Genomic DNA, 12,825 nt, shown 5'->3' with positions numbered 1-12,825 from the left:
TAACAACTTACTAACTCCCTCTTTTATGCTATTATTATCCCCATTCCTATCAACAAATAACTTATCAAGAGCATCAGCTGATTAAAGTATTCCATTATTATAATATTAAAAACCATTTCTTCTTTTTTATATGAAAGTTGCAGCTAAAATGTCGCTGTACAGAGGGGGTGGGGGTTCAATCATATTAAATGCTGTATTGAGTAGATTAAAACATTTTAATATAGTTCGGATGAACTAACACCAACATCCAAAAATAACAAAATACCTTACCATATTTTTGTCAGGTTGCAGAATGAGGTTAAAATTAAAAAGGAAATCCCAGTGAATTTACAGACATACAAACTAGAAGTTTATCTAGTGTTCGTGTACACACGTGTCTAGATAACTCAGAAAAAAATGGAAGCCAAAAGTGTTTATGTGGGCTGTGGTCCCGCACACACAAAAAGTCTGAGACTTTTCTGTCCTCTGGGTCCATTTTTTATTGAGAGAGAGAAAAGAATTAACCAGCACCGACAAGTTCCAATTTTGTCGCGATTATAGAAGCCAACTATGCATATCTATGACCACATGATCATCAATCATATAATAATAATATATGAATTTGAACAGTTCATAACTAATAACAATTATTGGACTGCCACCGACTCCTCTCAAGCAAAATATGTTTAAATGAACAAAGTCAAATCTTGGTAAAGCATAGATAAATATTAAGACATAGCAAGAAACTGATCCCGTGACTACTTCACACAAATTCTACAAGAATATTTATTTCTTTTCTTTTATGTATGTTATCTAGCGGAATGAAAGTAAAGCAACTCTGTGACACTTTCCACAGAAGAAAGAGATCATAGACCAACACAAAGACACAATAGGCACACAAAAAAAGAGGTCAAACGGAAAGAAGAAACAGGCGGTGGAAATTACAAGGTTCCAAAGGTATCAAAATAGAGAATGGGGAAGCAAGCAATTGGCCAAATGTGGACAGAATTCTTTTTTTCCTGTTATAATTGCAGTCACTGTTGCCACACGTTTAGACAACAGCTCCTTTTTTCTTTTTTTTTAAAGTAGTAACACTGTAGAGCTTTTAAACAATGTTTTACACAACTCTTATGTACAAAACCATCCCACAAAAGGAAAAACTACCTACATGATTTTCTATGACAAATTCGAAATTACTTGAGCACTTGCACCATACTAAATACACTTTACTAGGGCACCCGCCTTTCTTTTTCAACTCAAGCATGTGTTTACCTGTTTCTTTGCTCTTTCTATTTTCATTTGATTCCCTCATTTGTGCAGTTCCAAGACTCTTAATTTGAAAGTACAAGGTATATAGGATGTGGGCTGTACGTGCCTCTTCAAACTACACACCACCATCAAGCTATAGTCAAAGCAACATGATCTTTTCACTGACCTTTTCCACCTGCTAGAATAAAATTTGGTTGAACAAAGTTACTCAACAGAAGAAACAGACAAAGAAATTAATAAGAAAATCTACCCATAATAGCATAGACAAGCCTCCATATTTTGTGTATGAGAAACCAAATTAATAAGAAAAAAAACCCAACAGGCCGATTAGAATTTAGGAAATGACTACATAACACTTTAGATTAGACTCACCCCCGTATTCATATATCATTAACCCGTGTGAATGTGAGTTAGGTATAATCAATACTTGTATATTACCTATCATTTAAGTCTTTACATTCATAACCAGATCCAAACTCACATCAACATAAAAGACCAGGAGTCCCTGTCCTTACTAAACGCCGTAACTAACTAGTCTAGCACCACCATGATTTTGAAATTAAGAGGATAAGTAGACGTCATAAACCTTTCTCGCATCACAAAGCAGAAAGGGCATGAACACTGCAAATGCCAAAAGCAACATACCCTCCATAAACAGCGAGAGAATCCCATTCCCTAGAAGCACCAATGCACCCATACACACATATGTTGCTTAAAAAAGCAACTTGAGGAGGTCGCTCTAAATTTTGCAGCAGTGCCCTCCATTTTATTCCACCTAAGGACTAAGAGCATGTTCAGATTTCCGTTGAGAGATATCAAAATTACTTTTACTATCATAGCAACAAATTATTCCTCCTTCATTTTGTGCATTGAAAATTCACAAAAGTTAACTCTCAACTTTAAACCCCTAGAAATATCATCATGCAACATTTTGATGCTGCAAACGTAAGAAAGCACATAACACAAGCATCAAACTCAGATTCCAATACATAAAGCTGAAGATGGAAACACCCACCCTCCAACAACAAAGATCCAATCCTTTTGACTATTCTACCACAAACAAACCCCAACTCACTGTATCTATTGCTAAGTGCCGGTAACTCAGATAAATCACAAAAACTAAAATAAAATAAATTAACACAAGAAAAGAAAAGAAAAAGTACCGTGGTTGAAATTTCAATCCCTGAAGATGACAGATTTAGCAATGCGCATCAAGGGTTCCAAGCAATCCGGGGTGAATTTCCTCGCGAATAGGTAAGACTCGGAATTATTGGACTGGCGGAGCCGGATAATGAGTTCCGACGAAACTTCCGGTGGCCGGTAAGTGTAGGGATGGCCGTTGACGGTGCCGGTCCAATTAACTCTTGTGAGCGTGTATTTGGTGCAGCCATCAGGATCTGCCATGGACAAAAGCGTGGGAAAGTAATGCTCCTCGGGGTAGCATTCCTCGTCGCGGTAACAGGGGATCTTGAATTTCCTCCAGAGCGTTCGATCCTTGACGACGAGGAGGGCGTGGCGGCGCGTGAGGGCGAAGAACTGGGAACCAACGCGGAACTGTTCGAAGGGGATTTCGGGCATCATGGCGTAGCGGCCGCGGGAAGTGTAGCGTTTCCAGAGCTTGGGAGCGTGGGAGATGATTTCGATGAAAGATTTGTACTTGAGGCGGATGCCGATGCGGGAGGATTCGGGATCGGAGGAGTCGAAGGTGGGGGAGAGGAGGAGGGAGCGGTAGGTGTAGGGGAAGGAGTGGAGGGGGACGCAGTGCTGGGAGAGGAGGGCGAAGTAGGCGTTGGAGGGGTCGTCGAGAAGGGCAGTGGCGAGGAGGCGGCGCGTGGCGGAGATGAGGGTGGGGGAGGCGCGGAAGGTGCGTTTGGAGGGGATGAATTTGTTGGCGAAGAGGGGGGAGAGGAGGGAGCGCGTGATGTTGACGGAGGGGTCGGCGTGGATGTAGATGTTGAAGAGGTAGGAGGGGGTGTCGTGGAAGAAGAGGTCCCAGAGGGGTGAGAAGTGGAGATCGGTGTTGGTGAGGAAAAGGAACGCTATTTTGAGAGAGGGGTTTTTCGAGGAGAGGTGGAAGAATTTGGAGGGGTTCGTTGTGGCGTGTGAATTGGCCAGGGTAATGGCACGGTTGAATAGGTTGATGTCATCGAGTTCATCGGAAGGGGAGATTGGTAGGGAGTGGGGTTTGGGAGGAAGGATCCTTGGAGCGAGGAAGAAGAGGATTGGGAGGGAGAGGAGGAGGGAGAAGGTTAGGACAAATGGGGTTGAGAACATTGAATTTGGGGCTATCCTCAATTGAGGTATAATGCTCCACTGCAACACTCCTCCTGCCCAATTCCTCTGGTCTGGAATTGTGATTGCGAACGATCGATTCCTCTTTCCCTCCACAACTCATCAACTCTCTCTCTGTCTGTGTGTGTTTCCGGGACAAAAACACACACTGCTTTTCTAGGGTTAGAATGTTTTCTCCTGAAGAAGACGAAGACGAAGAAGATGAAGAAGAAGAAGAATAAGGGTTTGGGCTTGGCGAGAGGGTTTGTTTGTTTGTTTGAGGGGGTTGGGGTTGAGATTTTTCTTGTTCTGTTATCTTCTTTCACGATATACTGTAACTGCTAGCTGTACCCTACCACATCTAACTTTTCACAATTCAAAATTCGCAATGAGGAATGCATCATATCTGCAAAACAAAATTTGCAGTTTTTTTTTTCCAACTCTGCCAAGTAACTAGTTTGCTTTTCTTGTTAACAATACCAAACTAACTTCAAAGAGGAGTTAGCCTTAACAATATCCGCTAACTCACCACCTTAACATTCTATTCTTAGATAAAACCATAGTAAGAGATCAACTGTGTTACCCGAAAATTCAACTATCGTGTTAAAAAATAAAAGGTTTATTATACACTATCAAAATTATATATCATCAACTACTAATAAAAAATAATACTTTGCCTTTTATAATTGGAGAATAACATATTCATTCTTTATCCACCAATACATTAGTTAGATAATAATATATTGATTCTTTATACACCAATAGATAATAATGTATTGATTTTTTATCCATCAATTTATTAATTTAAGGATTTATTTAGCATGATTCACTATTTAGACAAAAAAAACATAAAAAAATTCATAATAGTCAATTATATATAGACACACGCGTAAATAATAATAAAATATTTATTATATTAAAAATATATTCAATTATTTATTAAAAAATATTTATTACTATTACAATAATTATACGTAAACTTTTTTAGTATAAAATTATTTTAAAATATTTAATTAACATAAAATATTTAAATAATTTATGAGTATCATTCACATTTAAAGTCTTAATTATATATTTTTAGACTGTAATCGTGAATAAATTAATTGTTTTAATTAAAATTTATTTAATTAAGTTTAGTTAGATCTTGTCCGTTATTTCTATTAATTCATTATTTTTAGGATACACAGTCTAATATTTACCATAACATACGTAATCGTCTACTCATAAGAATGAACTGAATCACGCAAAAAAATCCAAATTGTGTCCTTAAATTAAAATGGAAAATGAAATGTGAGTTAAAGAATTGTATAATAAAATTTGCAATACCTCATAAGCATTGAAAGCAAATATTTTATAGAGATATTATCTCGAATTTCTAAAATTAAAAATTCGTCTCAAACTCACAAAATAAAACAAGATATTGTTCCAGTAAATGTTATGCCAATATCTCTCCCAACAACGCTTGGCTTAATTATAATCTAAATGAGTTTGGAAATATTTGGAAAAGAAGCGTGAATGAGATTTGAAACTTACAGGAAATCCCCTTAATATATAAAAGATATAAATAAGAAATCTTATCATATATGTTTGTGTATTATATATATATATATATATATTAATTAGATTATATCAGATGCCAAATTATATTTTCAATAAATGTTTTATAAAATATAAATTTTACTATTTTAATTACTTAATTTTATATTTTTACTTATTGAATAATATCTACAATTGTTATATAATTTTTAAATAATTTAAAATTTATCAAAATTATTTAATTTTAGCAAATAATATAATTTTTTACTGATAAAGAATATTTTTGTAAAATTATAAATAATGTGAAACTTGATAGATATAATCATTAAGATAATATTACAAATTTCTGAATTGATTTATACTATTCACATAAATAAACGGAAACGTCATGTACCTGCTTTACTGGATCTACTTTTCATCATGATTGCAGGGAATTTAAACAATTTTAACCCCAATTTCAGGCTTTCAACATTTGGTAACATGACACATTAATCAGAATGAGAAGTGTACATAGAACAAGCCATAACCAATTAAGATGAAATAAAATCTAGGTAAAATACGCTCATCAAATAACAACTGGCAACAATAATACAATGCCTCAAAGGGCTATCGCACACTGAAAGGTGTACATTTTGATATAAATAAATCATGTTCTCACATACATTCTGACCACAACAAATACTTCATAAATAAAAACAAACTTTTATCAACCAGGCAAATCTTATTCCTATCACCACCCAAGCCAATCTCAAAACTGCAAAACCACATCACTGTCTTCAAGGATGAAATTAGAACAAAGCCCTCACCGCTTCCCATTATATGCACGGTATATAACAATGGAGAAAAAGAGTGATTTCCCTTGTTCGAGATTCTCGAAACTACATTTACGTCTGCTTATGTTCATATCCTTTCTTCCATTGAGCTATGGATCTGATTTTGTATTCATGTCCCTTCTTCCATTGAGCTTCGGCTTATCCCTACTAGACTTTTGTGTGCTTAGCGTCCCTTTCACGTTAGTAGTACTAATAGGGTGTTTGACTATTTGAGATCCTGCACTACCCCCTGCTTAGCATAGATAAAAAATAATATTTAGCAAAGGCTGGTTCTATCCTAACATATAATCCAGACAACTGGATTTTCAGATTCCTTACTGAGCTTTCGACAACACACTAATCTTAGAAATAAAGATTATTACATAAAACTTCTAATCAAAATTGCAAATTAATTTCAAAGGAGGTTTACTAAGAAACATCAGAGATGTTATTCCAGAGAGTAACATTTTAGAATGGATAATTTAAACCATGGTGAATACAGCGGAAGAGATTTCTGCTTTCTATAATGCTGGCCAACATTTTTTTGCAAATTAAGAAATGCTGAAGTTTGGGAAAACTTCTGTACAACATTGCCATAAGAATCAACTTGGGATGTAGTTATTTAGAAACCTTCTTTTATGGCTTAACATAACTCTTCCAAGTGATTGGTCATCTTTACTTCCGTAAAACCCTTCATGAAAAAAACTCGTAAAAAGTAACATTGCTATTGCGACGGGGTATATGTTATTAATTTAATTTTAAGGTTTAGGGTCCTCTACAATGCTGGCCAATCTCTGTAAATGAGTGAATGCACCTAGGTACACTTGAACTTTAGTTGTCAATCTCAAACTCAAACTAGTCGGAAGTGGAATGCATCGATTGGGTTAGTCTATTTATATTATAGTTCACCTAACAATTGCTCCAACCTAGTGAAGCGGGTGTCAGACCCCCAGTGTACAAAAAGCAATAAAATGATCATAAATAGAAGACTCACCATTGTTAGGCAGAGATAACCGTTTTTTCGCCTGCTTATCTGCCTGTGATGTTCTCTCCTTTGGATTACTGTGAGATCTTGACCCAATTCTAGGTTTTGAGTTAACTTCTTCAGCATTATTTTCAACATTTCCCTTAGAAGTTAGCTTAACAGATTGCGTTTTTGATGATTCTAGCAAACCAGCAGACTTGCTAGGTGAAGAATCACACTCATCAGAAATAGTGGGACCAGATCCATGATTTGCTGGGTTTGGATGAGTGTTTGAGGAGAATGGTTTCTTGTTAGCAGAGCTCAACTGAGGTGTAGTTCCACTTTTACCATCCTTAGCTTCATTTTCATGCACCGTTACCCCATCCTTCACATTAATGTCAACAAAGCGGTTCTCCCAAGGCCGCACAGCCATCCATCTTTCCAACCAATTCCAACCCCAGCTACTTTTGTCTGGTTCAAATCCAGAGGAAACTGGCTGTTGTCTTGATCCTGCCTGCCACTGCCAAGGGGAAAATTTGAAAAATCTTACACCAAGCCTGTCGACCAAAACGATGTATCAAAGGAAAATGGATACTATAACCAACGCAAAAGCCATGGACCATGTGATTAAGGAAATTGTTGGATAAATTCTGAGTTCACTTTACTTCTAGAAGTTCAGTAGCATATGATAGTACTATGTTACACTATCAATGTAAATCATTACTAGTTACAAAAACTAAGTGGCTTGATTGAATAATGTTTGAATTGGTCTAGTATTTTTCTTTTTGGGAAAAAACAATTCCAAAGTTGTTAGTAGTACTCTTTTCTATAATTCTATATAAAAACTTGTGTTTGAGATGGACCATTCAAAACATCCGATTGAGTTTACAACACTATAATAGGATGTAGAAACTAACTTCTTATGTCTCCTGATGGAGAATAGCTAGAAACCACACCCTCCTGTGAATTAATGAAATTACAAATTTTGTATAATTCTTATTATGCACATTGCAGAAAAAATAAACTAATGCATAATACTCACTACAACAGACACAATCAAACAACATGCTATTGTAAACTCACCTGATGAGATAGAGCATATGCCATGGCTCTCTCACGTTTTGCTGCGGCCTCCTGTCTCTTCAATATCTTAGCCTGAATATCTTCAACAGATCCTACACTATCACACCATCCTTCCTATATGTAAATTTTAAAAATTTGATTATTAATCATCATTATTAAATCACAATGTCCCTCAAACAGATAAATTTGATAAGAAACTGCAATATAATCACATTATATATGATATAATATGTATCAGAGGAGCTGCAGAAAAACAAGGAAATAATATTGAAAGAAGAAGAATGGGAAATGGAATGAGATCAATACCCTCCAATATCTATTCCCAAATAAGACATAACCCAACAAACGATTCCCCAATCCCAATATAAGAGAACCACAGAGCACTCCTTCTCTCTCTTCTAACTAACTCTCCACTAACAGATAATACTAGGCCTCATGATGTTTGGACATCCGATGATATGTCTTAAAAGGCCTGTCCCACTTAGAAGGTAGATTTCTTTCAATAACATACCAAGAACTAGAACATTTATGGAATTACTTCCTTTATGAAAACTTTCTAATAGAAATTTGAAGCATAGGCATCTAGATCAAAATCAAAATGGCATTATCATAGATATTTCTTTTGGGCTTTTATGTGAAAGTTTTTCCCTCTTTTTTTCCTTACTTCCTAGTTCCTAGCATTCTACGTTTTCAATTCATTATCTGACAAAATTTCTGCTAAGAAACTGTAAAAAGCCCTAAGAGACACGGCAACTTTATAACTAGAATGGGAGTTGGGACGGCATTATTCTTTAACTGTTCATTTTACTTCCTTTTTTGAAGAGCAGTTCTCTCAGCTCCAGTTATTTCTTGTTTTTTCCTTTAGCTTCAGTTACTGACTCTCAAACGTGTCTCTTGTTACCCAAGCCCCCAAAATCTTCCCCTCTTGTTTACTGTTTCCAAAATACACCCTCCAGTCTCCACTTCACATCTTCTGTGGATTATTAATTTTTCACCCCTTTCCAAATTCTATGTCTCTTATCCTGATACACCCCCATCAGAATGCCTCAAAGAAATTAAACCAGCTCATTACATTCAACTGTTATAGGCACATAGTTTGTAGCAGTCTTAATTTAGTATCCTGCTTAAGTAAATCATGAGCCATATGATAATTATTGAAAATAAATTGGTAAATAAGAAACAAGAAAGCATGTAGTCGCAGTAAAGTGAAACTAAATATAGAATGACAGGTTGTTCAGAAAATAGCATCGAACTGATGGATCCAAAATACTACATTAAACAGAAATTTATTGCAACTAGACCCAAGTGACAAGTAGCAAGGAGGAAAAAGGTATATCCTCTTTCTTAAACTTACTATCAAACAGACATCTCAAATTCATGCTCAATTTCATCACCCGAGAAAATGGATAACAAGGAAATAATAGTGAAAGAGGTGAAGAACTACACAACAAATAAAAGGTAATGTCACTTTCAGAACAGTACTACTTAGTCCTTACTTCTATTTCTCGAACTCGAGCTTCATTTGCAAGGTTTTGCTGAAGTTTCTGTTGTGATGCTTGAGTTTCTAATGCCATGCAAACACGTCTTGCCCGAACACGAGCTTGAACCCTCACCAAAGCTTGCATACAACGGAGTGTTATTGCTGCTTGTTTTCTCACTGCATGGCCCCTTACAAGGGCCTGGAGCCTTACCACACCTTTCAAAGCCCGTAATGCTCTTCTGGCCTGATACATAAAACACAATTTTCCAGGTAAGTCAAAGTCGATATCATGTTGGCAATAAAACTGCTGAATTTTGATTGTTAACAACTTTCAAACAAATAAAAGAGTAAAAAGAAGAAAAAGACAATAAAAAAAAATCCAAAGTGCATCTTAAAGAAATTAAATTCCAGAAACAATGCACCTAGAGGTAGATAAGTCACTTTTGTCAATTATGACAATATCTGATTCTTCAACGCAAAAATAATTTTAGAGAAAAAGATAGTTTCCTGAATTGGGGGGTGGGCAGAACTAAACAGCATCATATAAACACTGCCGTAAGGTCACATTGAAAAATATAATAACAATTTCAGTTTGTACGATTTATTGTAATAAAAGATTTCAGTTCAGCTCATGTAAATTAAGACGCATTTAATATGAAATTTACCAGAAACCCTCGAAACGCTGTTTGAATGTGTATTGCAGCCCATTCCTCCCTCATCTGTTGATCATGTGCAGCATCAGGTGCTTGTTGTGGAGAAGAGGACGAATAATGGGCATCAAGGTTTGCATGGACATTATCATCTCCAATAGGTGGAGTAGCTTCACAATCCAATTCGTTTAGAAGTTTACCATTATCAAATTCAACAGCTTGCCTTTGTTGATGATGAAACTTGCCAACCTTCTAACAGTTGAAAAGTACACAGTTATTTAACAATATATAATATGTAATATTTTATACAGGAACGGAACCAGAAGTACTTATTTGGATAAGGACAAATCCTGAGTGACCTGGTCTCTCTCATATGGTAAATGTGCCACCTCCTTGGTGGCTCTTTCAGATTTAATCTTAAACCTTATTGACATTATGTTGCCCAATAGGTATTTAAATCACACCCCAGTAATTGAGGTAAGTCATGTGAGACTTTCCAACAAATCTCTCACATGCTAAGGCTTAACATTGGCTTGCTATCAGGTTTGGGAGATGGCGTATCCCATCTAAAAACCAATTGGTATAAACTGAAATTACACTACAGGTATTTAAACTGCGCCCAAGTTACTGACACAGGCAATGCACGAATTTACAATAACTCTCTCATGTGACAGCAATAATATTGGCTTGCCATCAGATTTGGGGGATGTAGTATTCTACCTCATCTCTGGTGGACCTGGTTTAAATTTTACTAACAGTTTATATAGTTTTCAAGAGGAAAATTCCTTGAGTGCATACTAACATTGAAACTATCAATAACAAAACTAGTTAAACAAGGTGAGCCATGCTCTGATGAAGACTCAAAACAACTATACTAAATGTCCTCTGAGAATAAAACTCGCAAACACAAAAAAAAAACACTTTTTCCCACTTAAGATGGAACCCAAGCAACAAAAATCTTGCTTTTCTTTTGGGGTACTGTGGATACAAATAACTACATGGTAATACGGAACCTTAGTTAAGAAGCACCGTATCTGATGGTAATTTTTGCCACCAGAACATGAAAAGAAATACTAAAACTCAGGAATACGAGTATGAAATGTTATGAGAGAGAGAAATTTACATTTCCATCCTTCACGGAAGACTCTGGCTTTTCTGATTTCTTTAGACCAATCAATGCTTTAATCCACTTCCCTGATACACCCATAGCCAGTGCAGGTTTATCTCAATCTAGCACAAAACCTGGCACAGAAATATATGGCAAAGTCAATGCAAAAGTAGTTGATTATACACAATCTTAACTAGCCTACGAGCTATGGAAACAAAAATGGCAAGACAAGCACAAAGCATCAAAGTGAGCAAGCTTAACATATAAAATTTATTTTAAAATGACAACTAATTCAAATATGTCACAGTAATATGCCTTATTATGATTTTTATAGTCTACATTGGTTGTTATGATTGGTCTAATTTCTAATTTTATTTCCAAAATACTAGTACTTTACTGAATTGGTTACAACTATAGAAACAGAGTTTTCACTTTTAAGCAACCATGAACAGTGGGGAAGTAAAGCGTGAAAAAGAGGATCTGGAAATCTGCCATAACACAGTTACTGCATATTAAGTGATGAAAATGCACCTGAAATTACTAGTGTTTACTCTTTTATTTCTATTTTGGCTTCGTGACTAATACTACTTGATCAAGACATTGACCTCGTATAAATTTGTGTGGGCGCGCTAAATTTCACAAAAAAAAGTGTACTTGAATACCGGGTTAATCGGAGTTGCGAAGTCAGTTATAATGCTAAATGGTTTAAACACACACACGCACACACACATAAGTAAATAGAATTGCTTAAGAACTTGCCGAAAATGTGTTTTCAACTCATGGGAAAGATGAAAGTACTTTCGAAGCTTGAACTAGTGCACTAAACCTGAAGTAAAAACGACCACGAAAATTGAAAAACGACATATGCTACAAAGATCGAGATTCTGTGTCAAACAAAGAAAATAAGATGAGTAATGATACCCAAGGATGTTGACAATTGCCCTGAATTAAAGTTGACTTGGTTGCTTGAAAAAAGAATTTCGTGCAACATAAATAAATGCGCAATAGATTTGGTAACTTCGCAACAATTCAATTTAATGGCATTAAAACCTAGAATTCCGAGCAAGAAAAACTCAGATCCAGAAAAAGAAGAGTTGAGACACAATTCACCTTAAAGTCAAGCAAGAGGGATGATCACAGAGATAAAATTCACCATCAGCCACGAGAATGTGGCGAACCGTCACTGAGTTTAATGCCGAGTTCTCGTTCACGCAAACTCGGTGCCTACTCAGAAGATTTCCATGTGAAGCTCGTTCTCTATCACTCCGCACTGATTTTCAATAGAAAATAATACTAAAAATAATAATAAAAGCAAAGAAAGTAGATAACGATGTAAAACAAAACTAGAAAAAAAATAATTGTGTGCGAAAAGGAAATGAACCGTGAATGAAGTAGGATGTAATAATTATTAGAATAAATTATAACTATGATATAAATTATAATTATGATAATAAATAAGGAAAACGTTGGATACTTTATGCTAATATTTTAATGATGTTGAATAACAAATATTGGTTTAAAAAAGACTGGAGGGAGCACGAGTGTAAGATGAGGATTTAGGACAGGTGTGGTCTAACGTGCACCGGGACGGTAGCAGCACGCAAAACGACGACGTGTAGCTGTCTACGGAGTGATTTAAGGAGAGTTTAGTGCGTTATTCCCCCAACTTATGT

General features: G+C 35.8%; 2 protein-coding genes across 10 annotated transcripts; both read right to left on the bottom strand.

Moving 5' to 3' along the window:
- Positions 1-967: 967 nt before the first annotated feature.
- Positions 968-4,095, bottom strand: LOC137835586 (Core-2/I-branching beta-1,6-N-acetylglucosaminyltransferase family protein). 2 transcript variants are annotated; one of them, XM_068644163.2, is made up of 2 exons: positions 2,412-4,095; positions 968-1,423 (listed from the first exon to the last, which is right to left on the bottom strand). In XM_068644163.2, the coding sequence occupies exon 1, from the start codon at positions 3,520-3,522 to the stop codon at positions 2,425-2,427; it is 1,098 nt and encodes a 365-aa protein (XP_068500264.2). In that variant the 5' UTR covers positions 3,523-4,095; the 3' UTR covers positions 968-1,423; positions 2,412-2,424. The 2 variants fall into 2 exon arrangements, with proteins under 2 accessions (XP_068500264.2, XP_090158537.1); XM_090302411.1 differs by having other exon boundaries at positions 968-1,426; positions 2,412-4,041.
- Positions 4,096-5,603: 1,508 nt separating this feature from the next.
- Positions 5,604-12,762, bottom strand: IQD5 (IQ-domain 5). 8 transcript variants are annotated; one of them, XR_016520880.1, is made up of 7 exons: positions 12,263-12,545; positions 11,168-11,286; positions 10,060-10,296; positions 9,411-9,638; positions 7,915-8,028; positions 6,862-7,388; positions 5,604-6,120 (listed from the first exon to the last, which is right to left on the bottom strand). XR_016520880.1 is itself a non-coding variant. In XM_068644159.2 (7 exons), the coding sequence occupies exons 2-7, from the start codon at positions 11,249-11,251 to the stop codon at positions 5,978-5,980; spliced, it is 1,293 nt and encodes a 430-aa protein (XP_068500260.2). In that variant the 5' UTR covers positions 11,252-11,286; positions 12,263-12,762; the 3' UTR covers positions 5,604-5,977. The 8 variants fall into 8 exon arrangements, 4 of the variants coding, with proteins under 4 accessions (XP_068500260.2, XP_068500259.2, XP_068500263.2 ...); XR_016520879.1 differs by having other exon boundaries at positions 5,604-6,117; positions 12,263-12,540; XR_016520882.1 differs by having other exon boundaries at positions 10,060-10,293; positions 12,263-12,536.
- Positions 12,763-12,825: the final 63 nt, after the last annotated feature.

Source organism: Phaseolus vulgaris, chromosome 5, assembly GCF_051622355.1.
Source record: "Phaseolus vulgaris cultivar YP4 chromosome 5, ASM5162235v1, whole genome shotgun sequence".
NCBI lineage: Eukaryota > Viridiplantae > Streptophyta > Magnoliopsida > Fabales > Fabaceae > Phaseolus > Phaseolus vulgaris.
This window is presented reverse-complemented; position numbering and strand designations above follow the sequence as displayed.

What these genes read in the sequence shown, in the direction of transcription:
- LOC137835586 (XM_068644163.2), bottom strand. Translation starts at nt 3,522, where the DNA reads ATGTTCTCAACCCCATTTGTCCTAACCTTCTCCCTCCTCCTCTCCCTC.
- IQD5 (XM_068644158.2), bottom strand. Translation starts at nt 11,251, where the DNA reads ATGGGTGTATCAGGGAAGTGGATTAAAGCATTGATTGGTCTAAAGAAA. An exon ending in CTCGAGTTCGAGAAATAGAA is followed by an intron (nt 8,029 to 9,410) that starts GTAAGGACTAAG and finishes ATTTACATATAG; the next exon opens with GAAGGATGGTGTGATAGTGT. An exon ending in GTTATCTCTGCCTAACAATG is followed by an intron (nt 6,121 to 6,861) that starts GTGAGTCTTCTA and finishes ATCTATGCTAAG; the next exon opens with CAGGGGGTAGTGCAGGATCT.